The 24704-nt window shown below is 36.2% G+C and overlaps 1 protein-coding gene across 5 annotated transcripts in view; it reads left to right on the top strand.

The window, feature by feature from the left end:
• The window catches only part of LOC107748698 (plectin-like), a 102651-nt gene that overhangs the window by 30006 nt on the left and 47941 nt on the right, over nucleotides 1-24704 (top strand). The window contains exon 1 of one of the 5 annotated variants that reach the window (XM_016563638.1): nucleotides 1449-1718. The exons of 2 other annotated variants lie outside the window; for them this stretch is intronic. In XM_016563638.1, coding sequence (XP_016419124.1) covers nucleotides 1673-1718 — 46 coding nt within the window. In that variant the 5' untranslated portion in view covers nucleotides 1449-1672. Of the gene's footprint in view, nucleotides 1-1448; nucleotides 1719-18579; nucleotides 18647-20084; nucleotides 20707-24704 lie in introns of those variants that run through there. 2 more of the 5 variants (XM_016563639.1, XM_016563636.1) reach the window with 2 other exon arrangements.

Here is a 24704-nt window from a genome sequence, read left to right as displayed (position 1 = left end):
ATTGTGCACACACATCAGTTATTACAACAACACAGTCTGATGACAAAATCAAATAATGCTTTGGCAAAAAGATTAGGTGATATGATGATGTCACTGGTGTGTCTAGTGTGAGTCTGTTTGTTGCTGCATAACTATAAAGTAGACTTTTCCTTGCAGAAGCATTAATTGCAGGAAGTACTGTATAGCAATCTTTGCTGAGTCATTGTAGATGTGCTAAACTATGTTTGTGATGCTTTTCCATTGCTTTATTCATTCATTATGAAAAATAGAGCATGTAATGAGATTGTTGTTGTTGTTTTTTTATCATTGGGATCGTGTCACGTAATGTTTGGAAAGCTTTCTCACTCTCAGCTTTAGATCTTAGCTCATCTGTTTGTGCATGTTTACATGTCAACAATGATTTTAATATCACACCTTAATTTTGAGCTGACGCACATACATAAACACACAAGAAGCTATTTGCATTTCATATGTTAATGAGCGGTCATTCTCACATTTAAATAGCTTTACAAGACCTTCATGTATTATATAAATGAGTAATAGACAGTGATCGATCAGATAATCAATGATTTAATCATTTGCATGATCTTATTTTCACAGGCTTTCAGGAGCCAGTAACAATACACAAGCATTTTCTGAATTCAGTGCATTACTGGTTTTTGTTTTGTTTTGTTTTTTTGTTTGTTTGTGTGTTTTGTATTATGTTTTGTGTTTAATTTTGTTGTGTTTTGTTTTTAACACTTTGCTTTTTATAAAAATCCATCTAAGGGATGTATTCATAGATAGAATTAATAGTTTTTATTTTGCACTGGAAAATGCTAAAAATATGAAGCTAAGTCCAGACCACAAGAGCAAGTTTGTGAGAATGACTCTTTTGTATGTGCACTTTGTGCAGTTTTAGCATGTTTTCATTGGACAATGCTGCCGTCATACTGAATTATAGAATCAGATAGAAAATATGGAGACTAGATAAGTCATAAAAGAGAATCTGTGGGTGCATTTAGCTAAAAACTGACAGGTTGTAAATAGTTTTAATGGAAAGCATTTCCAGGCATCATGTTAAAGACACCAAGCTAAAAAAAAAATTCAGTGGTTAGATAAATTACAGGGAAAGACAGAGAAGACCAAGGTCCCAGAGTGCATTTCTCTCAATTTCGCGTTCTTGTATAGATTCTATCCTTGCCTTTTACATTCTCATCCTCTTTCTTTTGCATTTCACATCTTTACATCTTTCTCTTTTTTAGTTTATACAATCTGCATCTGTCTCCCACCTTCAAACGTCCCATCAATGGATACAATTTGTACCTACCCCACATTCTGATTGGCTCAGGCATCCCGTGGGACCCACAGCGGATGGGATGGGCTGGAGGAAAGAGGGAGAAGTAGGAAGTTAGGGAGGGGTACTTTTCACATCGCAGTTTCCCTGCAAACAGGGAATGAACAAGTGTGAGAGAGGGAGTGAGTGAGCGAGAGAGAGAGAGGGGATCAAAACAGAGAAGGCACACGGTCAGCAAGCAGCACTGCAGACTTAGCCGAGAGGAGGACACAACTGAATCCTGAAGTCTTGCAGCAGCGTGGCTGGTGAAATCTTACTGGACTGACCTTGCGCACTCACACACACACACACACACACACACGCTCCCAGGAAACCAGCCTGACAGAATCCAGTGACATGGACACAGCCCGCTCCATCCAACACGAGATCACCTCGCTCAAAGGTACTTATCAATGCGGATCGAATCTTAGCAGAAAACGCTGTGAATTGAGCCGTTTAACGGGATAGGAATGGATTTTAAGGAGGGTGTGAATGGTGTGCAAAGTTCTGAATTCCATTGTGTCCTCTTTGCCTCAACTTTGCTGTGTTATTTATGAAGGGAAGGGCCAGGTCTTTTGTGCGGGGGCCCTCATGCTTGAACTCCGGCTGTGTTTGGGAGCCTGCACTGGGAAGCAGCAGGATTCTGCGTCAGCCATGCGGCATGTTCGGTGCTCTGACTGCCGCGTCACCATGGTAACAGGCAGCACAGTGGCCTGGGATCCCCCCGTTCCCGTTACAGAGCTGCCTGTGGTGCACGGTGTGTGTAATGACAAGAGAACCAGGAAGTTTGATGGCATTGAGTGTTTTCATTGGATAGTTGTGTATAATTCAATATTAATTGATGCAGAGTACATTTGAAAGAGGAAATGTATGTACAGCCTATATGCTGTATATAGGCATTCACATTTCGTACATGACTTTGAATATGTTAGTGACAGTATAAACGGAGTTATATAGAGTTGCGATGACAGTTTTGTAGTTAAAGCATCCCGGGTCTTCCTCAGGTTGGACTTGGGCTGAAAAATGCTGAGTGCTGATATTCAAGGGTCTGTCTGTTGGAGCATGAAAGCTGACCAGCTCTAAATACCTTGGGATTAGGCCTCTCGTGGTGTTTGGTTACTGGCAGAGGTGGTTTTGAGTGTGAAACTGATTTTAGTGATTGTTTTTGTGTCTTGGTGCTAAGAGGAACTGAATGTTTTGTTGATCTGTCGCTTGGTTGTGTGGTTTTAAAGCACTGTCAAAACTAAATTTAGAGTCTACTTGAGTCAGAACATTAGCGTAAGCTTGTGTGGTTTGTCATTTGCTTAGTAAAAGTGCAGTTGATGGATTAGGGAAGATATTGGCTCAAAATGCAAATGTGCTGAGTCATAACTCAATACCAGAACCATGCTAAACCTGTCAACTACATGCCAAAAACTTGAATAGAGTATTATCTACTATTTTTGGTTTGATTATCAGCCCAATTGCACACAATTGTTATGTTCTCATTATTAGTTTGAACTTTGATGGTTGGTGATTTAAAAGAGATGGATTTTTCTTAAAGCTCATTTATTTATATTTTATTTAGCTCAAGAGTACTTTAGCACAATAGAGTTTAAGCAAAAAAAAAAAGCTTTTTAAAGAATATTTATGCTTTATTGATTTTAGAGTCACCTAAAAGGAAAGAATCATTTAGAAGATGCTTTTACTGGTCTCAAGAATAAGGATGGCCTGCTGGCTCTGGGTTAGTAGAGTGTTTGTGCCCAGTTTAATGGAACTGTCACTTGTCCTGTTGGGCCAGTGCTATATCTATCTAACTAACTATTTCATTTCATTTTTAAATTTTTACATACAAGTGTAAGTGGCTGACTTCACCACATTTTACTGTTATTATCAGTTTTTCTGTTATTTAGAAATAATAATAGTATCTCACTCATTTCCTCCTTATTACCTTATTGTGACTGGCCACATTTCTGACGACTATAAGCATTATTGACAATGTCAGAAAGTGACAAACTTGTGAAAGTCCATAACAAACAAAACTGGAACTTACTGTGGAGAAAGTTTTGAGATCTGAATGTTATATAATTTACTAAGAAATACGTCAAACTACTCCTTTAAGCTGCAAAAACGGCAGCTAATACTCTTTATTTGTTGCTATATAGTTCACATTCCTTTTCATTATTTAGTTTCTCTCCATCTCCTACTGTCTGAAAAGGGTGTTCAGTCCAAAGCAGAGTAATTTGTGATCTAAAGGTGTCTATTCTGATGAATCACTTTGTTGTAGCTCGAGTGTGTTTCAATGGAGCTGCTAAGTATCCAGAAAGCCTTCAGCTGTTTTGACCAGAGTGAATGTTTTCTCAATTGTCAGAGCAGACAAAGGCTTCTCACCCCATCAAACAGTCCAGAGAGTCTTAGTTAATATGCCTGACAGCCTCTACCCCTGTACTTCACCCACTTCACTGAGGGGTCACTTTCTGCTGAACACAATCCTGGCAGACTTAAAGCAGTGTTGGGTGTGATCTACCTGTCAGGAATATCAATGGCAGTGAAAGCTGCTTGAAGGACTGCTTGTACTTTTGAGATTTACGTTTACTACCCTTTAAAAATATATTCTTTTTTAAAAGAATGTAATAGTTTTATTTAGCACAAATACATTAAATTGATCAAAAGTGATAGTAAAGACATTTTTAATGTTACAAAAGATTTCTATTTCAAGTAAGTTCTTTTGAACTTTCTATTTATCTAAGAATTCTGAAAAAAAAGTTATGCAAAAAAGCATAGCAAAGCAGCAGAATTTTCAACATTGATAATAAGAAATTTATTGAGCACCAAATCAGCATATTAGAATGATTTTTAAAGGATCATGTGACACTGAATATAGATAAAATAGAAAACATATTTAAAATTTTAATATTTTTTTTCACATTTTTGCTGTCTTCAGTGTATTTTTGATCAAATAAATGCAGCCCTGATGAGAAAAAGAGACTTTGTTCAAAAACATTTAAAAAATCTTATAGACCCCAAACTTTTGAAAAGTAAGTGTATACACTAGTCAACATTTGAAGTGGATCAAAACCTTTCATCAAAGTTGTCCTAAAACTTAAAACCAAAATGCTTTCTTGTCTTAGGACAACTTTGATGAATTTTTTTGATCCACTTCAAATGTTGACTACTATATATTAATATTAATTGATAAAAGTAACAATTATACAGTTCTATTTATGCACCAAGAGCTTGTAACACTCTAAAGAGAAAGGAAAAAATGAAATCGCATCATATGACCCCTTTAAAATAATAATAAAAGATCTATATTGTGTACCAGTCAAAATGTAGGATGGGCAAGTAGAAATCTGAAGTGGCTTTTACCCAAAGCAGATTACTGGCCCGGTGTCTCAATCACAAACAAATGATAAAATTACTGATGTTTAAAATTAGATTATTTATAGAAGGCAATCATAGCTATTGCTGTTTTCACTGTGTCCAGTGACCAGCCAAATGCTGCTGTTTTCCCCCTGATTTGCCTCAGATTAATGCTGCACTGGATCCAGACCCAGATTCCCTCTTAATGAGCTTTTGGCCTTCTACTTTCTCTTTTGTTTCAGAAAACCTTTTATGTCTGCTAAATGGTTTTCTTTTAGTGCTGCACCATAGAGACAACATGTCTGGTGCAGGAATCTTGTTGAACCTGGAGATCAAATAGTTATACAAAGAGTTAACAGGTTGAATTGATGTGCTTTAGGGAAAGAGTTTGGATGGTAAATTCTGGCTTCATCTCGGCCTCTTCAGAGAAAAGCTGTGCAGAGATGGAATTTATTTATTATGTTTTAGCTGTCTACTCACTTTCACCTTTTTACATGTATACAAACACATGTCTTCACCAAAGCACTTTTACTTTAATCTGTCAGTCACAATAATGCTTTCCTTTCTGGAAATAGATGCATTTTTTGTAGCCACGTGTGTGTGGAGTTAATTGTTTTAGGATGTTGTCTGAGTGTGTGTGTGTGTGTGTGTGTGTATACAGGCCAGGCAAGGACAATCACAACTGCCAGGCATTCAGGAGTTCTATCCATTTTCCCCCCACTATTTTTACTGAACAATGGAAGCTGTTGTGTATCTGCTTAAGCAGAATGTGGTGTTTTAGATGCTGCTCTTCTGCTTTCCTTCCTTGGCTATTTTGTAGTTTCACATTTATTTATTAATTCTTACTAAATTTATTAATTTTAAAATATCATATCTTGAATATTGCAATATTTGCATAGGGGTATTTTCTCTGTTATCCTGATTAATAAAAAAAAATGTCACTCCCAAGACCCATAGTGCACTCCGTATTGGACACTGAACCATAACCTAAATTCTGCATCAAAAATATCAACCTACTACTCTACTGAAACAGTGTAAATGGATATTATCTAGGTTGTTGTGTCTATCACTGATCACAAACCACATGAGGAACTAAATGCTATTGGTACTGATAATTTTGTGGTTAATGGGCGTGTAATTTATTGTGGAAAGGTCTTATCCTGATCAGGAGATGCAAATATTGATTTATTCTACAGCTGGCCTAAGTCTGCAGTTTATTCTCCTTTAGGTAGGAAAATACCATAGACTGTGCTTATGGAATACATAGAAATCAGAGAAACTTGTGGAGGCTGTGGAGGAAGTAAAGGAGTCACATCATTGGGTTAATGATGTCATCAGCCATCCAGTCTTTTCTATTCTCTAAGACCCCACCCTGCTGTGTCACACTGCAGACGCTATGAAACTCAAAACATCTGATGGCTGGTTGTATTTAGTAGAATGCAATATCAGATAAGTGTAATTAGTATGCAGTGACCAGAATTGACTTAAAAAAGGTATTCTGATGTTAAAGAAGAATATTAAATTTTTTAGACAATTATTTAATTAGTTGAGCTTTTCTAAGCTGTGCATATCATTGACATGCTATTGGTAGTTTGATTTGATGAGCTCATAAAGTTATGAGTCTCATTGAAGTCCATGTGTTCATTTTGCTCTGTCATGCTTTTTTGCTGTGCCATTACTTCATCAAACATTACAGTCTTTATGTACTCTGACATTCCTGTATTTCCAGCGACTCGTCTGCTCAATGCAGGAAAGTGATGCTTTTTTTTTTTTTCAAATTCAGTTTATTATTTATTTCTTCTGTTTGTTCCAAACCCAAATTACTTGCTTTCCTTTGTGGAACACAAAAGTTGAATGAGGACTTGACAAAAAGGCACTGTAAACCAAGTTTTCTGTAATCATACGATAACTTTACAAGGAGCAGGCCAAAACATAAGTGAGTATTCACTGAAAAACTAAGTACCAATGAATAAATAATTTTAGATCTGTTTGAAGATCTGAATGAAGTTTTAATATGGTTTGAATAATTCTGAATAATTTGTTCATGAGTCGTGATGATTGATCCAGTTATTGAGTTCACAGTGGTAAACAAAGCTTTTCAGTGAATTTCAGCTTAAATTTTAGCCTGTTCATCAAGCAAAACTACAACTTCAGAATGTTTAAAATATAGTACACATATGCTTATGAATCCTTTTTTTAAATCCAGTTCCCACTCGTTGTAAATGTATAGATTTTTCATGTTCCACAGGAGAATGTAAGTCATACAAATTTGAAACCGCACAATAACTGATGTTATTGAATCAAATCTTTTCTTTGCTCTTCACTCATATAAAATAATTGTGCTTTCAATTCAACATCTAATTCAGCCCATTTCTCCTTTTAACCCCAGCCAGCTACAATAAAACTACATTACAAGCACTGTTACTGATGGAAAGGAGTGTTTGGAGAGGCAGCCTTGTGATGGAGGCCCCTGTCAGCATCTTCTCAGTATTAAAAGTGTTTCGTAGGCTGTAAAGGGCTGTAAAAGATGATTTTGCTGATCCTAGACTATACAGTCTGACAGTATATTGTCAGCTTGCTTCAAATTGCTTCCAATTAAGGTAACTGTAATTACAAAATCATTGTGATCTCATACCGGCAGTGTCCAGTAGGTGGTGCTCACATAAAGATAATAACATGGAGCTCCTGCTCCGAATGTATACTATGAGGGTGCAGCTGTGGCCCAGTAGGGGGTTTATTGTGTCTAATCGAGGGTTAAAGTTGTAAAGTGAACTACCATCCTGCAAGGGCACCTTCCGTGCCATGGCTGCTGTTTCCTGAGTTTTCTTTTCTTTTGTTTCAACTGCGTTCTCTTCCCTGCCTGTTTTTTTCACATTGGAGGAGCCAGGTTCAGTCTGATGTCTTTAACAACTTTTCCTATAAAAACAGACGTCAGTTTATACGTCAGCACTCAAGCCAAACACCTAAGAACTATTTTGAGGTTGGGGAGCATTTGGCCTCTGAGGCTGTAAGTGTGTAAACCATGAATGTTAATGCTAATGTTTTCTCCTTTCTCTTGTTTTTCAGGTAAGTTGCCGTTTCTATCAGAGCTGTAGGTGTGGGAATCTTGTCTGTCTCTGGTAAGGAAGGGAATGTTTAACAAGAGCCAAAGCATTTGACAACAAGACGTTTGGCATCAAACGTCAAACATCTGCTTATCTGGAATGACGTTGATTTAGCCCTCTCATAGGGAGTGTTATGATAAAAACATGGGTAAATGTAACCTTTTTGAGTCATATGACTTAAAACCATTATTAAGTACTGGTTATAAAGTACCATGGTATTCTTTGAAGTACCTTGGATGTAAATGCTATGCTACATAAACTTGGTAATCATTTAGTACCATAGTATTGTATAAAGTATTACCATGATAGTACTGTTTTTAAAGGCCAAAAGAGGGATGTTTAATCTTAAATAAAAATGTAAAAACATATATTTTTTTAGTGCTGTCAAACGATTAATCGTGGTTAATCGTATCCAAAATAAAAGTTTTTGTTTACATAATATATGTGTGTGTGCTGTGTATATTTATTATGTATATATAAATACAAACACATGCATGTATATATTTAAGAAAAATATTTTATGTTTATATATTAAATAAAATTATTTATAAGAATATAAATGTATATGCACGTAAATATTTCCAAAATATATGCTGTATGTGAGTGTATGTATATATACATAATAAATATACACAGTACACACACATATTATGGAAACAAAAACTTATTTTGGATGCGATTAATCGTTTGACAGCACTAATTTGTTTTATGTTAATGTTCACAATGGCTACATTTGATGAAAGAAAAAATGCATATTATAGTGATATATTAATTTAATTACAATTTAAAATAACTCTATAATTCTATTTTAATATATTTTAAAATGTAATTTATTCCTGTGATGGCAAAACTGACTTAGACTTCAGTGTCACATGATCCTTCAAAAATCATTCTAATATGCTGATCTGGTGTTCAAGAAACACCAATAAGATTTCTTATTGTTATCAATGTTGGTGCTGCTTAATATTTTTATGGACACAGTGATTCAGTGACTTTTTACAGGGTTCTTTGATGAATAGAAAGTTCAAAAGAACAACATTTATTTGAAATAGAAATCTTTTGCATAATTATCAATGCCTTTACTGTCACTTTCCATCAATTTAATGAATCCTCGCTGAATAAAAGTTCCTTTCTTTAAAATAAAACTTGGGTAAGACAGGATATGACAATAAAAGAAAACACATTTATGAGACAACCAAACAAATTAGTTGGTCTGTCTGAAGTCTGGTTTTCATAAAAAGAAAATGAAAATAAGTAAACATCTCCTTCAGAAACGTCTCCTGGTTCGCCTTTGCACACGTCGTCTGGAAACGTTAGACTTTTCCTGGACATATGCTTTTAATTCCTCATCATTTTGTTATATAACTGACATTCAGCTCAATTGGCAGTTAAATTACTAAGCCGAGGGCTCTGTGGCAGTGCCAAGCCTGGTCTGGAAAGTGGCGTGGTACCACATAATAGTTCAGAGAAGTCCTCGTGAGACTGGGCGGCTGAGGATCTCGCCACACTGGTGGAGTCCTGCAGGATCTGACTCAGCCAGGATCCTGTTTGTGAACCAACAGCCATGATTTTAACTATTATCCCTGCATCTAATTTAAGCACTTGTGCGTGTATGCAAAAATACACTCACATAGACTGTCTTTAGCATGTTAGCACGTTTGTGCAGTCTTTAGTTGCTTTGTAAGGGGTTTAGTGTGTTGTGAGTGTAAAGTCACAAATGTCATATAAATTGTATTTCTGATTGACAGAACAACACTTTCGCAAATGGTTTTACATGCTGCTATGAAATCTGATCACATGCCTCCAAGTTTCTTGTTTGCCAGGGTGTCATGTTGGTAAATTTTAGGGAAGTAAATAGGCCTTTTGGTGATGCACTTCCCCAAGAACCACACCCAAGTTACCAAATGGTCCGAGTGTTATTAATGTTACCGCTGTGGGCACATTTTGTGCTTTTATGAATTTTGTATAGGTGCTCGTTGCATTCATTGCTACTTGAAGTTCCTAGTGTACTTAGGTTTATGTTGGGGGTGTCAAGTTTTCTTAAAGATATCTCTAAGGCTCCAGCGTTAGTAATGTGGTAACATAATACAGTTGTTCATATTGGCACCTGTAATGCTGTTGAGCTGTTGACTCAACTTTCCCCTCATTCATATCACAGATGAAGTTTCTATGTACTGCAAGGGGTTTAAATCGCAAAAAGAAACTGCTATGCTTAACTAGAATATTGGTCCTAAATCTAGGGTGCAAACTAGGTTAGATGCCATTGGTTTAGGAAGCAACATATATTAATAATCACAAATTTAGTTTGGATGGTTTCAAAGATGTTGCTAGGTTGCTTGGTGGTTTTTTATTGGCCAGAAAAGCCCAAGTACTCTAATGTAAGTCTATGGGATTTTTTTTTTTTTGCCATGTGCCACGTGTTTTGTTATGGTTTGCTATGCAAAAATTACAAGTTTGATTTCTTAGAAAACTAATATGATTCATGTCCATAGCACAAATAGTGCAGAAAGAATGAACTACTGAATGAACTACTATTTTTAATTGCTGAAAATACTTTTTATCCAGTTATAGCTAAATGGTGTAATAAATTATATGACTCAGCAATGTCACACTATAAATTCAATAATATTTAAATGATGTTACTAGGAAATCTATAAAGATATTTTTCCAAAACATAAATTAGTCTATTAACTTGCTAATAGAAAAGTATTCTTCATAATAAGCTTTGAAACTGCTGACTTTATCATATGTCATTATTTAGATCCAGTGTTTTCTATTCTGTTTTATTTTTAGGTGAACTCAGGAAAAAAAAAAAATTACATTACTTCTTGAGACAGTGAAGTGCCTGTTCCAGGAAAAAGTCTAGCTTAATGTGCCGGTTTGTTTTCCAGTGTTGCTAGTGACCATGCCACTGCTGTTATGGACACCTTCAGTCGTTGATCATTGTATGAGTCATTTTAGGTTGCTGTGGTGACAGTGGATCGTTATTGACCACACCCAGTAGGCGCTCAGAGTGCTGACTCACTCGCTCACGTCCGAGGCAAAATTGCGCCCATCACATGAGGATATTGGGCTGATTAGTCATTCAGTAGACCTTCCTGCATCCTCTCCTGTTGCCATGGATCTCTTCCTGCTCCTGCTTAGATTATATTAGGTTCCCATCACTGACATCACACTCTTCTGGATAAGTTAATTTCGAACTAATGGGGTGCTGTTCAGCTGGAAGTCTTAATAGTTAAGACTGAAACTAATTTTAGTCAGTTTAATTAATCGAAGGTATGAGAGGCTTTGCGAAATTGTGAAATTAATAAATTAGTGCCATAAGTACCACAGTACCATGTTTTTTAGGCAGCAAAGTTGTGTGCCATTTAGAATTTAATAGAAATTCCTGAATTTAAATTAGGGTAGCAAACATGCATATTTGTAATTTGAATTTGAAGTTAAATTAACATGGAAAAGAAAATCATGTAACTAATATTTTAATAGAAAACCAATGTTTTTCAATGCAAAACCTTGTTTGAAAGTTGTGTTTAATAGGCTGTTTGATGTTTAATAGGCTTTCTTTGACAGACAGACAGATATTATTTTTAGTAATTTGTATTTAGTTTATATGTTCCATCATATTGATAAATTAACTTTTGAGAACCAGAGTTAATTTCTTAATTTCTTCTTCAGAGTTAATAAGTGCTTAATTTAGAATGTTGCTATGCGACAAAAATATATCAATCTGCAATGGGTATTGATATGATAAACCTGTTATATGCCATACTGTTTCTATATATTGGATATAATATGACTGTAATGCTGTTAAATAAAATAAAACAATAAAACAAATAGTTAAATAAAACACTCTGGAACGTAAACACGTTGGGAACAGGAACACCTGCCTTTATCTATCTTTGGATAATTGTTAGATAATTGGGGTGTATAAACTAGCATATGATTAATGAAATGTGTTTGTGTTGCGTAAGTGTGAGTTGAGATGTAGACTGCCTCTGTAAACTCCCAAAACATAAATCAGTTTGTTTTCACATTACTCAATACTTTGCAAATGCTTTAAGACACGCAAAATACACATCATTCATTCATTCATTCTTTTATTTATTCAGATTTTTTCTATCTTTTAAGAGATTTTACCATTTATGAAATAAAAATAAAAAGCCTACACGTTTCTTGTGCAGGTCATTTTTGACCCGGGTTTGTTAGGTGTCAAAAATACTTTTTATAAAATTATCTCCGAAGTTATATTAGTGTCAAAAGACGTTTGTAAAAGATATGGTCTTTTCCCCATCTCTCACACACTTCTGGATGAACATGAATATGTACATCTACTGACATGAACAATTGATCACTTTTTCATCTGAAAGTGAAAGTTTATACAAGTAAAATAAATAAATTTTGTTTGAAAACTTCTCAGAGTAATATTTATGTAGGTTTCATATATTTGGACTCTTTTTGGGCAGTCATGAGTTGAATAAATTCAAATTAAATTTAATTAAATTCCATTCATTCCAATGGAGTTACTTCCGGTAATTCTCAGGTTATATGATCTTATCAATTTCATACAATAAAAAAAAAAAAAAATATATATATATATATATATATATATATGCTTCATTTTAAAGAATGAGTTCCCCTCTGGCTGGTAATGGCCTGTGGGTCTTCTTGCACAATCTTCACTAACTTCATGCTTATGGCATGTGTTAATATATGTGCATCTTTGCACAATTGCGCAACAAGTAGACGGACAGTGAGTCTGAGTTTTTGTTTGCAGTATAGTATGTTTCATCAAAAGTTAGTGCATGTGAATGTGTGTTTCTTTGTGTTCACATGCTCATTGTAGCATGTTTAAGCTCCTTCCCACTGCCCCATAATGTCAGAGTGCAGGGGTGTGTTGAATGATTTGGAGAACAACCATGTGCAATAAATTCCACCCCATAAACCAAGCGCTGGAATGCAGGAGAAGCGCCAGTTGCGAAGGGAAACTGGAGTTTTAGAAACACTTTATCTGCCAGAGGCTTTCAATGAGATCCTTTCATACAGTTTGTTTTATGAAGTGCCCTCTTCAATGCTCCTTCTATTGTAACTCCATGGCACAGCTACTGTCTGAGAGATGCTCAAATGAGTGCAAGGTCTAAAATGACGGGCAGTATCTCTATAAGTATGCATGGCAGCAAACTGCCGCTCATTAGTGGTGTTATTTGCATGGAGAGTGTCTAATTGTTTTATGCTGTTGTTGATTGATGAGATATGCATGGTTGAGGCTTTGCAGATCGGCGTGATTTAAGCTCCTTCTCTTCGGGGGGTTCAGACTACACAAGGTTTTTGTTTACCCAGCTTCACCCTAAATCAGTTTCAGCGTCAGGCAATGACTTACAGATGAACTTGCGCACTACTTGTGGCTTGGCTTTTGAGAGAAACTTTGACTGTTTTCACTTGCTAAATGTAAATTTCTCCTCTTTCTCAAGGGGAGTCAATTCTTAACCATTTTTAATCTTTTTTTTTTAACCAGTTGTAAGCAAAAATAGCATTTCAGAAGTCACAAGTGTCAACAAATACCTCGCATTGTCCATCCAGCATGAATTTTCATAAAGAGTTCCCTAGTAGGCTACTTTAATGGTTCCATGGACATGGTATTGTGACGCTGTCTGATTCTAAAACCATGGTACTTTTGATATATAGCATGATGTTCAGTGTTGGGGAGTAACTAGTTACATGTAACAAAATTACGTAATTTAATTACAAAATAAATGTAACCGTAATCTGTTACTGAGAACGAATGTGTAATTAAATTACAGTTACTTATGGAAATGTTAACGATAACAAAGGGGGTTACATTTGAATATTTTCACACACATACAGATCTGATTGATTTCTTTCCCAAATTGCGTTGACTGCTCTAAAATGAGACATCAATGTTTCATGAGTTTAGGACACAGCATAGTACACATGCTTATTTAATAACTCTTGCATTTCTTATTTGATTTTATGTATATCGTTATTTTTTAAGATTAACTGTTTTTTTTTCCAAAGCATTGTTAGATGCCGGTGTTTCCTTTCAGCTGTGCAAAGATTTGATTTCAAAAATAGTATCATAGCTATTAAAAACTATATCTTGTTATGATTTTAAATCTGTATTTTACCTCAAAACGATCTCAAAATAAAAAGAGGTGCTAAAGTCTGATTTAGTGGTGGTTGCGCTTTAAAATTTAATTATTACCATCTTAATTCAAGTGATAATTCAAGTGAAAGTCTGACAGTAATCAGTGTTGAGTATACTTTAAGGTTAACCCTGCCTGGTTAACAGTTGAAAACATTTATTAGAAATTTAGAAAAGTAATCAAATGTAATCAATTACATTTACTGTTTACTAAGCAATTGAAATGGTTACACTTTTTATTACATTTTAAATAGGGTGACTTGTAATCTGTAACATATTACATTTCCAAAGTAACCTTCCAAACACTGCTGATGTTGAATGATTACAATATTTATATACCATGTATTTACAGGGTGCTTTAAAGGAAGCTATGCTATTATTATGGTATATGTTCAAAAACGTAGTATTCCCATGATCTTTGGTACTTTTGTTAAGCTATATAGTGCTGATTTGAAGCTGACAAATGAAGTCTTGTTTGTTAAGTTATTGTAGCAGCAATTTAAGGTGGTCAACTAATATGGTCTTGATGGTTTAGAAATGTATCTGGTGGAGACATACCAGCACACTAGCATCCAAAACACAACATACGTTGGAATTTTCAGCAGGGTGTGTGCTGCTTTCTAGCCAAATATCTGAAATCTGAACAGATTGTGAAACTTGAATTCTTGAAACACTGATTTAAATGGGAGACAGATTGCATATATAAACCTTGTGTAGGATTTTAGGGGTGAGTGATAATTTGCTCTCTGTCAATGAAGCTGCAACGAATAAATAGGAATGTTTGGAGCAACTGGAGTACAGATCAGTCTTTATGAGATGCAGATGTCTCACAAGATGTGTCTGAGACTGAAATCACGAAAGAGGGTCTTTTAAATTTATTACTGTCATACTCTGGTGATGGATGATTTGGATATGTCATTAATTCCTTTATTTCATTCTGCACTTAAAATTATTTAAAATATAACCATCACTAATACACAGATGTATTATTCAAAGTATTAAATGTATGACGTGAAACACTCCAACTTGAGTCCAAGAGAGCTTGATGTCATTTTTCCATGAACATTTTTTTCTACGGTCGATCCGTAAACCATGTTTCTTTCCACACATTTGGAGTTAGGCCTCATATATATCACCAGATGCTGCAAACATAGGCATAAGATCTAAATCTTCCTTTGAAAGACTAGTACTCTAGCTATATTTTCCATCATCATCCATTAGCACGTATGATTGTGTATGTAGGTATCATAGCGACGGCTAAAGGGAGATGAAGCAAAAAAAAACGTCCTTTCAGCACTAACACCATTTGCCTTTCATTAGGTTTAATTATCCATTATGAAACACAAGGAGTTGTAAATAACGTCCTCTGTTTCTGGTGCATGCTTATATTTAAGTGACCTATTACTGTAAATAAACCATATCATGTTGATTTATGGATTTTGCCTTCGAAAACACCACATTCGAAACTAATGGTTCATGAATTGGAGGTGCACAGAGTGTCCTTTGAAACAGCTGTTCAACATTTCTCTTCATTTTTATGAACTAAGCATTCATGTTCATCTATCTAACTAAAATAAATGGTAGTATTTATACACTTTTTAATTTAACAGTATTTAAATATAATAGGTAATTTAAATATAACATTATTTATTATTTATATACATTATATATTTTTTGTTTTTATATATATTTTCTTTATTATTTAATTATTATATTATATATTTTTACTGTTTTTTTTAAATAAACAATGTGAACAATTTCTAGCACAAAGCTGTTATAGTGCAACATGATTATGCCTCGATCTGTGTTTTGGCGAGACAAGGTGATGTTGTTGGTGCAGCGCTATAATAAGGAAAGATTTATTTTTTTGTGGGTGTGGCATTCATAAATACATTTTCCTGTTTGTTAAACATGATTTATCTCCTTAGAAATGGATGAAACACTTAGAATATTCCACACAATGTAAAATTTGTGGATTTTTATTATTTGTGGACTTCTTGCAGTTTTTTTTTTTTTTTTTTTTTTTGCATAGTTTGCAGGGATTTATGATTTCTACTGCTTCTTTATTCTTTTTATAAACTCTGATAAAGTGAACCTGTGCCACGTGTACTACTACACATAGTTTCTTGTTAAAGTTTAAGGAATGATATGATAGACAGGTTCAGTTGCATTAGCACTGCAGGTCAGGTGAAGATCCCTCCCTTTCATTCATGCTTTTACTATATGTGCCTCGGGCTTTACTATTCTGAAGAACTGAATGATGTGTAACCAGTTTGTACAGTTATGTGAAATATAAAAGGCATACAAAACATCTCTGTGTTAACTTATTATGGCAGAATCTCAAATACATGAGACTAGATGTGTTGAGATGACAGTAATACCTTGAAAATCCCATTCCAGACGTTATTTACTGTAATCATTAGAACAAATCAGATGGGCCTAATATGGAAAGGGTCTGCTGTAAAAGAGTGTCTCAGAAATGCTGTGTCCATATGCCAGATGTCTGACCTTAAGAGCTTTGCAGAAAAGGGTTCTGCGATGCCCTTTTTAGAGCAGAGACCCCCCATGTGGAGGTGCTTATCATGCTTGTTCAGTCTTTCTCTCTCTGTCTTCCCTTTCCTCATGCACTTTGATGGTAGTAAAGGATACTTTTCTGTACGTCATAATGACTCAGGAGTTGCAAAAAGTTTTTGTGCTGCTTGTGGGCTATTATGAAATTATTGTTCAAGAATGAAGGAGCTGTTTGTTGCATTTTCGAAAAACGCAAAAGAGCCTGTTGCAAATCAATAACACCATAATTGAGGCAAAATGCCTGCTGGAATCTTCATGCCGCTCTCAGACAGAGTATTTATGAGGCCAGAAGGACAGGCGCCCACAGAGCTATTTGAAAGTGATATGTGCTATGGGCTCCCTAAAGTCTAAAATAGAGTGTTAGGAAACCTTTTGCTCTTAAGAGGACAAATAGTAAATCAATCCTTATTTTTTTAAAAAGAGACAAAATTGAATTGTATGCCATGCAATCCCTGCAATTAAGACTTCAGTTTCTTTTATATGTGCTTGTCTTTGAAGTGTTTTCAAAGAACTTTAAAGGCAAGGGTTGTCTGGCATCTTGGTTCAGCTTTAAACAGCACAAAGAGGTCATAGGTCGTGGCACAGGATGCAGCCTACGCCCCTCTCACAGTATAAGGACAGCTGCTCAACTCTATACTGCCACCTCCTGTTTATATATAAACTTTATATTTAAAGTTAGGACAGACCTTTAATTCATAAATTATCATGGGACCAAGATGCATTTACAGCTGGGGAGGTGCACTATTTTAAAACAAACCATTCATCCTTTGCTCCAGAAGTTTCCTTTCCCAGGCAGATAAATGACACAGAATAAGTAGGAGATCTGAGACCAATTAACATCCATTCATTTTTTCACCCTCTCTCTCTCTTTTTGAAATGGGCAAGAAAAATGCCTGCTTCTGTAGTCTTGACGATCGCATTAAGATGTTGCCAACTCAATCTTACCAAAAAACTGTATTTCCAGCTTTAGCGCAGACTGCTGAGTGAAATAAAGACAAACGGGGTAAGAGAGATGAAAAGGGAAACGCTGTCGTCCTCTTAAGTGATTTCAGTTTAGTAAATCAGACTAACTACTTTAAACAAGCTATAATGGAGATTGATGATGGTAGATCATACATGGAGGATTTGATCCAAAAGGGCCAAGGTAGGCAACATTTGATTTGCATATTTAAAGGGACACTCAAATAAATGAACATTTTAAATAGTCCATCTTTTTTGTTTCTGAAACTCGATCAATGTCATTTAATGATGTTGACATAGAACTGCATCATTTGATTGTGAGTATTTATCTCTTTAGCTAAACACATGTCACTTTTATTGGACATGGTCACTTGGTTTATTGCAGTTTACATCTGCATGCTAATTGTTTTTTCCCTTGTTAGATGTCCTAAAGGGCGCTTCTTTTAGAGTAGACGTGGAGTTTCCTAATTGGTTGGTACCTGGTGTTAGTAATGTAGTTAAAAGCTACCCAAATCCAATAGGTTACCACATTTTCCATCTGTATTCCTTTTATTCTCAAGGCTAATATTATTGGTACACCCACTACTCCCTTAAGATTTTGAAACCAAGATGGATTTACTGCTAAAATCTATTTCTCAAACCCCAGCAGACTTAAACTGCAGTTGTTTGGGAGTCCAGATTTGCAAACCCAGTAGTTGAGGTTCCCATTTATTTTCTAATTCTAGCAGTTTTAGGGACAGCCCACTGCTTTATGACTTCAGAGGCATTACACAATGAGATCTTTGTTATATATGCGGGTTTGCACCATAGTCTTTTTTTCCACGTACTTCTCAAAAAAAGTAAGAAAATAAGTCTGTTTGCTATGTTTATACAGTTAATTGTATAACGAACTTTACCACCGTTCCAGGGATGCAGTTTCCACAACGGAAAACATTTGGATTGAATAAAACCCGCTACCCTTTCTCTCTCTCTTTTTTTCTCTCATTCTCCCTCCCTGTTTCCTTCCATGTTTTTCTCTTTTTTTCCCCGCTTCTGACTGCTGTACGCCCCTCTGGATTTGATCAGCATACAATGTCTTGAGGTCAGATGTGCTACATTAGCAGTTGGTGTCAGTATTTTGCTTGAGAACGATAGAAGGGCCAATTTTGTTCGACATGAACCTCTGCTGCTGTTGCTGCCGATCTCGACCCGATGGTAGGTTGGAACTGAAGACCTTTTCTTATTATTTTTGTGGGCTATATATAAATTGAAGCTGTATGAGCATTGACTTCGACCCTTTTTTTAGGGGGCTTTGCTGAAGCACATGGGCTCCTTTATGTCTGATATTTAATTTGCTATTCTTAATTGTGTTCATAGCTATTTAATATGATTGTTGAATTTTAAAAGCTTAAACTAAGTGTATAGTGTTTCATTTTGAATTTCAATGTCTCCTTTTATTCAGTTCTGCTTGTGAGCTGCTCCATCTCTACTGAGTATCTCACCTCGTGCAAAATAAATAGATGGCAGGTGAAACTGTACCACACTTGAAGGAAGTGAGGTCAGAGTGTGGCCTGTAGAGGACGCCATTTTGGTTCTATCCATCAGCAGTTTCCAGATCAGCCCTGTAAACTTGCATAGGCAGACATGGGTGTGTCTGTCTGTATGTCTACCTATCTCATCTGCCATTATTTTATTCTCAGTAAGCTGGAAGATTATTCCTGGTTGGCTGTGTGTGTTGGCGTGTAAGTTTTTACGACCAGTGAGTGATCGTATCTTAGGGTTGTTGCATAGCTACATACCCGACCTGGATTCTCTTCTACTTTTAAACTCTTTCGTCGTCTCATCTATGCATAGCATGAGTCCCATTTAATGTGTCGCCGGCTCTATTTGCGGCGTCTTTATTCGGTAGTGTTTAACTACCCTCCTGCTGCTTGGTCACACGGCCATGAATCATCAAGTTGGTCATTGTCACTGTTTTAAATCAGCGGTGCTCATGAGAGTTTCATTTTAATGTCATTACTTTGTACATTGCTCCAGTCCTTTAATGTGATTATGCACAGTGTGGGTGTGTGTCTGTGTTTTATGACTTTGGGTGTGCCATGAGCAGTTTGTTTGGAAACAAACATTATGGAATAATATCCTTTATAGCACAGCACTTGCAGAAATACTAATTTACAGATAATAACAGATAATTGTGCTCTAGGTTCTCCATGCTCTCATGTTTTCAGTCCTTAATAATAGATTTGTTTGTTCAGCAATAATGTTTACTTTTCTTTGTGGTAGGACGTCTAATGCATCTGTTCAGTCAGCTTGGTGCTTTGTTGCATTCCCGCTGTTTAGAAATGAAAGTCCATGTCGGGGGCGTCTGGAAAGTTACAGCACGTGGCTGAAGCTGGAAAACATATGGAAGTCATTTTCTGCTGGAAGTACAGTGCAGTTACATAATGAATCAGAGAAAGTACAAGAAAATCATTCTAATAGGTCATATACAGTTATACATTTACACTAAACTAGACAAAATCCAGTAATCTAGTACAAAATTGTATTTTTTCATATTGCAGACCAAAAAGCCTTGGAATGAGATGTTATGTAATAGTATGGTATTGACTCTTATCAGCCGCTGAGGGCAAATGAATGTGTGTGAATGTGTGTGTATGTGTGTGCACTCCCCAAAACAAACCTCACTCATGTATTATTAACTTGAGACGGAGACTCGAGCCTGAGTAGACAGGGAAAAAGCTCCAACAATGGATTATAAGAGAACAACTGTAGTTGCCATGCAGAAACATGATCTCTTCTTAATCATAAGACTGCAGAGAACGAACTGGAGTGAGAGAGCATGCTTAAACGGAGCGCAAAACAAAAAATATGCAGGAATTGAGCTATTGGTCAAGGCGAGAGAGGTTGTGAAAGGAGGGCGGGAGGTGGAGGAAGCTCAAACGCTTTTACCAGCGCTCTGAGTCACGGACTGAGTGAGACGGAGGAAAAAATAAAAAAAAGGGCAGAAGAAGGGGGGGGCAGCTGTCGTTTTGAGCGCTCGTAGTTGGAGAAACTATTCTGCTGGGTACATTTAAAGCCCCCCAGCCTCCTCCCCCCTGCTCTCCCTCACCTTTCACCTCGAGGCTTGCTCCGGTGAGCAGAGCTCACAAACTGTATCCCAGGCCCGATGCCGGCAAATCCTTCTGGAACTGTGTTCCCAACCCTGGTGGTTTTGGGGCATGTGGCAACCTTGATAGCTGTGTGGAAATGGATGCAGCGAAGACAAGTCAGCGAAGGTAAGAAGAAACAAATTTATGCACTTAAAGCTTGAAAAAGTCTCGTATAAGTGTTCTGATAGTATCGGACAGCGTTTATCCAGCGTGCTGTTGCTCTCTCTGTACACAAGTGCAGCACACCCTCAATTTCCCTCTCTCTCTCGGTTTTTTTTCCTGCTGTGTTGAAACTGCGGGGTTAACCCTTTACACACTGGATGGTGCGTGATGACGTTGTGACTTTTGATGAGTTGCAGATGCACGCTGTTGCCTGTGGCGTGAAGCTCACTCATTTGAAGCACTCTGTTTGGGTTTGATTTACTATTCTGGCAGGCGTTTGTAGTATAACCTGTATTTTGTTATGTGGTTTTAGCACCTTTTACTTGACGTAATTATTATTTTCATGAATGTCAATGTCATACTACAGCTTGAAAAAGATGTACAGAGTTTTTTCTCATGTTCAGGAGAGTCTTACTGGTATGTCGAGAATGCAAATTGTTATTCTTAGTGTCTAGAAGAAGCCACCTGGTTTCAGTTGTCCTTACAGGCTTAGCCTAAGGCGTTGTACTGTAAGACATGCTGAAAAGCTGTTATCATCTAATCATACTGTGAAGGTTGCAGGGACATTTTTCTGAAGGCGCACACCCTAAACCTAACCTTCCAACCTGCCCTTTATCTGGCAGTCTATTTAAATAGATAGAGGTGTGGAAAGGTGACCAGTGTCCAGGGGCGTGTTCTTGGATACTGTCACTTCAAACAGTAGTCCTGGGACGCTTTTGTAACTACAGTAAATACTGACTTATTTATAAGCCATGATTTACATATTGTGTGTTTATTTGTGTTGTTGAATGTGGTGTTATTTGCATAATAACGAAACGTTCTAAAAATGTCGCCGTCTCACGCTATCAAGAGCAAAGCATTCTCAGACGACCTTGCTTTTGATAGTGTATTGTTTGCATTGGCAGCGTTTTTGAAATCCCTCCCTGTTTCGTTCAGCAAAGGAAGTAAATTTAATCCTTCATTCAATTTATTTAAAAGAGATGGCAAACATAGTGTACATGAAAACTGCATTTTATATGCATAAGTGATTATTTTAAATAATATGGATACAAGTGGAGTAACAAATGCATGCTATTTTTTGCAGAGGTAAAACAGATGAGTCTTTCTTTGATGGAATAGTTTAATTGCATGGCACATTTTCAGCATAATTCACTATTGTTCTGTTGTTAATCTGTCCATCGGGACTGGGTGTGGCCCTTGGGCGTTAGATATGTACTCAGGGCTCGTTTGACTGGTAAATGAGGGTTGTTGTGCTGGAGGACAGGTTGCGTTGCATTGAGACACCTGGGCAGCGCTCATTAGCTTGCATGTTCCTGTGGTCTCATCTTAAAGAGATAAACCTGAAACTCCAGTTTGTGTTGTGCAGTTTTAGTTTTAGATGTTCCTTGATAAAAATACATGATCTTATGACTTGTTTTTCTTTCCATAATGTATATTTTGGTGAAGCTGTTTCTGAGTATTTTGAGTATTGAAAATTCAGGTCTTCCACAGAAATGTTAAATTTTAAAAACTGCTATTTTTCATTGTTACAGTATTACTGTTTTTACTTGTACAATAAATGCGGCCTTTAGAGACTTTCAAAAACATCAAAACTCTTACCAACTTGTGTACATTCAAGGTATAAACTCCACTATGTACTTTTCCTTTGGGTGTTCTGACTCGATTGGGGTTTTATGAGGTGAACTGTGATGACTTTGCCAGCGGTTGCTTTTCACTTCAGAAGCAGGTGATAAGGATTACACAAAAGGTTGTGCCAGTTTTAAGAGACTCAGTCGTGTGCCAGTTGAATCTAGGTCGGCTGTGGTCTCTTTGATCGCTGAAGGTCGTTCAGTTGCAGTGCGTAAATAGTATAATTTAGTATGTCCGGTGCCCTATGCGCACCGGCCATAGTAAAGGGTAGTTGTGTAAGGTTGCATTTGAATGTCAGCTGGCTGTGGCAAGTTTAAGGATGGTTATGTTGGGAATTCACCATAGCCAGTTTAAATTAAGAACGCTCTTCCACTGCAGCGCACATGGTGCCACCACAGTTTACTTTCTGTGAGTGATGTGTGTATCCTGGATACGACCAAAACACCCGCGCTCATACCAGTGAGTTACATGAAGATCTCGACTATGAGCTTTCAAACACGTCAGCCATTAGATTTGTGCTCATATCATCCCTATAATCAAATATCTATAATAATACTTTAACCTTTATGTCCAGTTACTATTACACTCTTAAAACATACTAAATTATTGTATTTATGGTTGGTTCTTCATTTAGAATAACTTTTATGTTTTCTTTATTGAATTTAATTTAAACAAATATTTACACCTTTTTTTTCAATGAAAAAGTGCAGTTTCCTCTTTTTTTCCCAAAAGCTTCAAAAATTGCCATGATTTTAAAACTTTGCATAAATGATATTGAAAAGTTTCTGTGAACAATCAGGTGTATAACATTTTAGTTATTAGCTATTTTAGGACATGAGATAATTGGTTTAATGTGGTTGAATAAAGCAATAAGCCCCAAGAAGCCGTGGTTTACAGTGAATTTATAACAGCTAAGGGGCGTTGTTAGGCACAACGCGAAACGCTTTTATAAAACAGTACGTGGCTCAGCCAATCAGAATCAAGGACCGGAACTATCCGTTTTATAAACATCATTTGAAGAGGTGGTTTTAAGATTTAAAGCAGTCAAGCATGTCCTATTTTGTAGAATTGCTTTTGTACATTTATAGACCTGGTCATAAGGTAGTGATCGTGGAGGCTATTCAGTGTCTCAGTGTTTTGTTTTGTTTTGTACTAAGTAAAGCCTTTAGAGGGGGCTGACCTTATCATGATGCCCAGTGTAGTATTCCCATTGACCATACCTCGCTATTATAGTTAGTTATTATATAGAATTTTCCCCTTATCTTCAGAAAAATCAAAACAGTCAAATATCTTTCAACACATATTTCTGTTACCCAACAACTCTGATCTTTAGATAAGTTCTTCTGAAGATAAGCACCATATTTTGCTTGCAGTCAAACCACCACGAAGCAGTCAGAAAAGCATCCAGGAATGTTATAGATGCATTTAATATCAGCTTAAATGCATTTGTATGTAACAAGTTTCCTTTTCAAACACTTTTTGAAGTCTTGTTATCTCCCTACCTTGTAGTACTGTGCAAATTCTTGAGGTAGGGGAGAGCGGGGCACAAAGTAACACTTTTTGACTTTCTCAAATTGTGTAAATCCACATGGGGTTCAGAGTATAATTTTTTTATCCACAGTAATTTCGCACTTGTCTAGTACAAATGTCACTTTGTTTCATAATTACAGTGTATGCGTTTTTCTTTATTTACCCTCAAAAATTGGAAGTGAAATATGACAACATGCCCCATAGGTGGGGTACATTGTAACAGCTGAGGGGCACGTTGTAACATGACCATAAAACAGCTTAAAATGTTATCTGATTGCATTAAAAAAAATATACAAGACAAACTAAAATATTTTGTCAACAAAATAAAATAATTATTTATTTCAAATAAAATAATGGCGTTTTTTAAGAATTAAAAATAATCTGATTTTGGAGTTTGACAATGAACACATTGCAACCATGCTTGGGACGGCCCACATAAACGAGCAAAAATGCTTTACATGTCTTGAAATAATAATTTCTTAACATTAAACATTGACTGTCAGCCTTTATTCACCTGTTTCTCGTCGTTTATCATTAAAATGTATTAAAGTAAATAGTCTGAATTACATCGCTAATGTCATAGAAAAGCACGGCAGGGCACATTGTAACGCAGTGTTACAACATACCCCATCTGCGCAACTGGAATTTAAAACTGGTTACTGTCTTCTGATAGTTAGCGAAGCATTAAAAAATAATCTAAACTGATAAATAACAGATTGGAGATTAAAATAATAGCAGATTTGACTCAATTTAAATGAGTAATAAAAACTGAGATGAAAAATGTACTTAAGCCAGAAATATAA

This window comes from Sinocyclocheilus rhinocerous, unplaced genomic scaffold, assembly GCF_001515625.1.
Source record: "Sinocyclocheilus rhinocerous isolate Xijiao unplaced genomic scaffold, SAMN03320098_v1.1 scaffold499, whole genome shotgun sequence".
Taxonomy (NCBI): domain Eukaryota; kingdom Metazoa; phylum Chordata; class Actinopteri; order Cypriniformes; family Cyprinidae; genus Sinocyclocheilus; species Sinocyclocheilus rhinocerous.
Note: the sequence above shows the minus strand (reverse complement) of the source record. Positions and strands in the feature narration are given on the sequence as shown.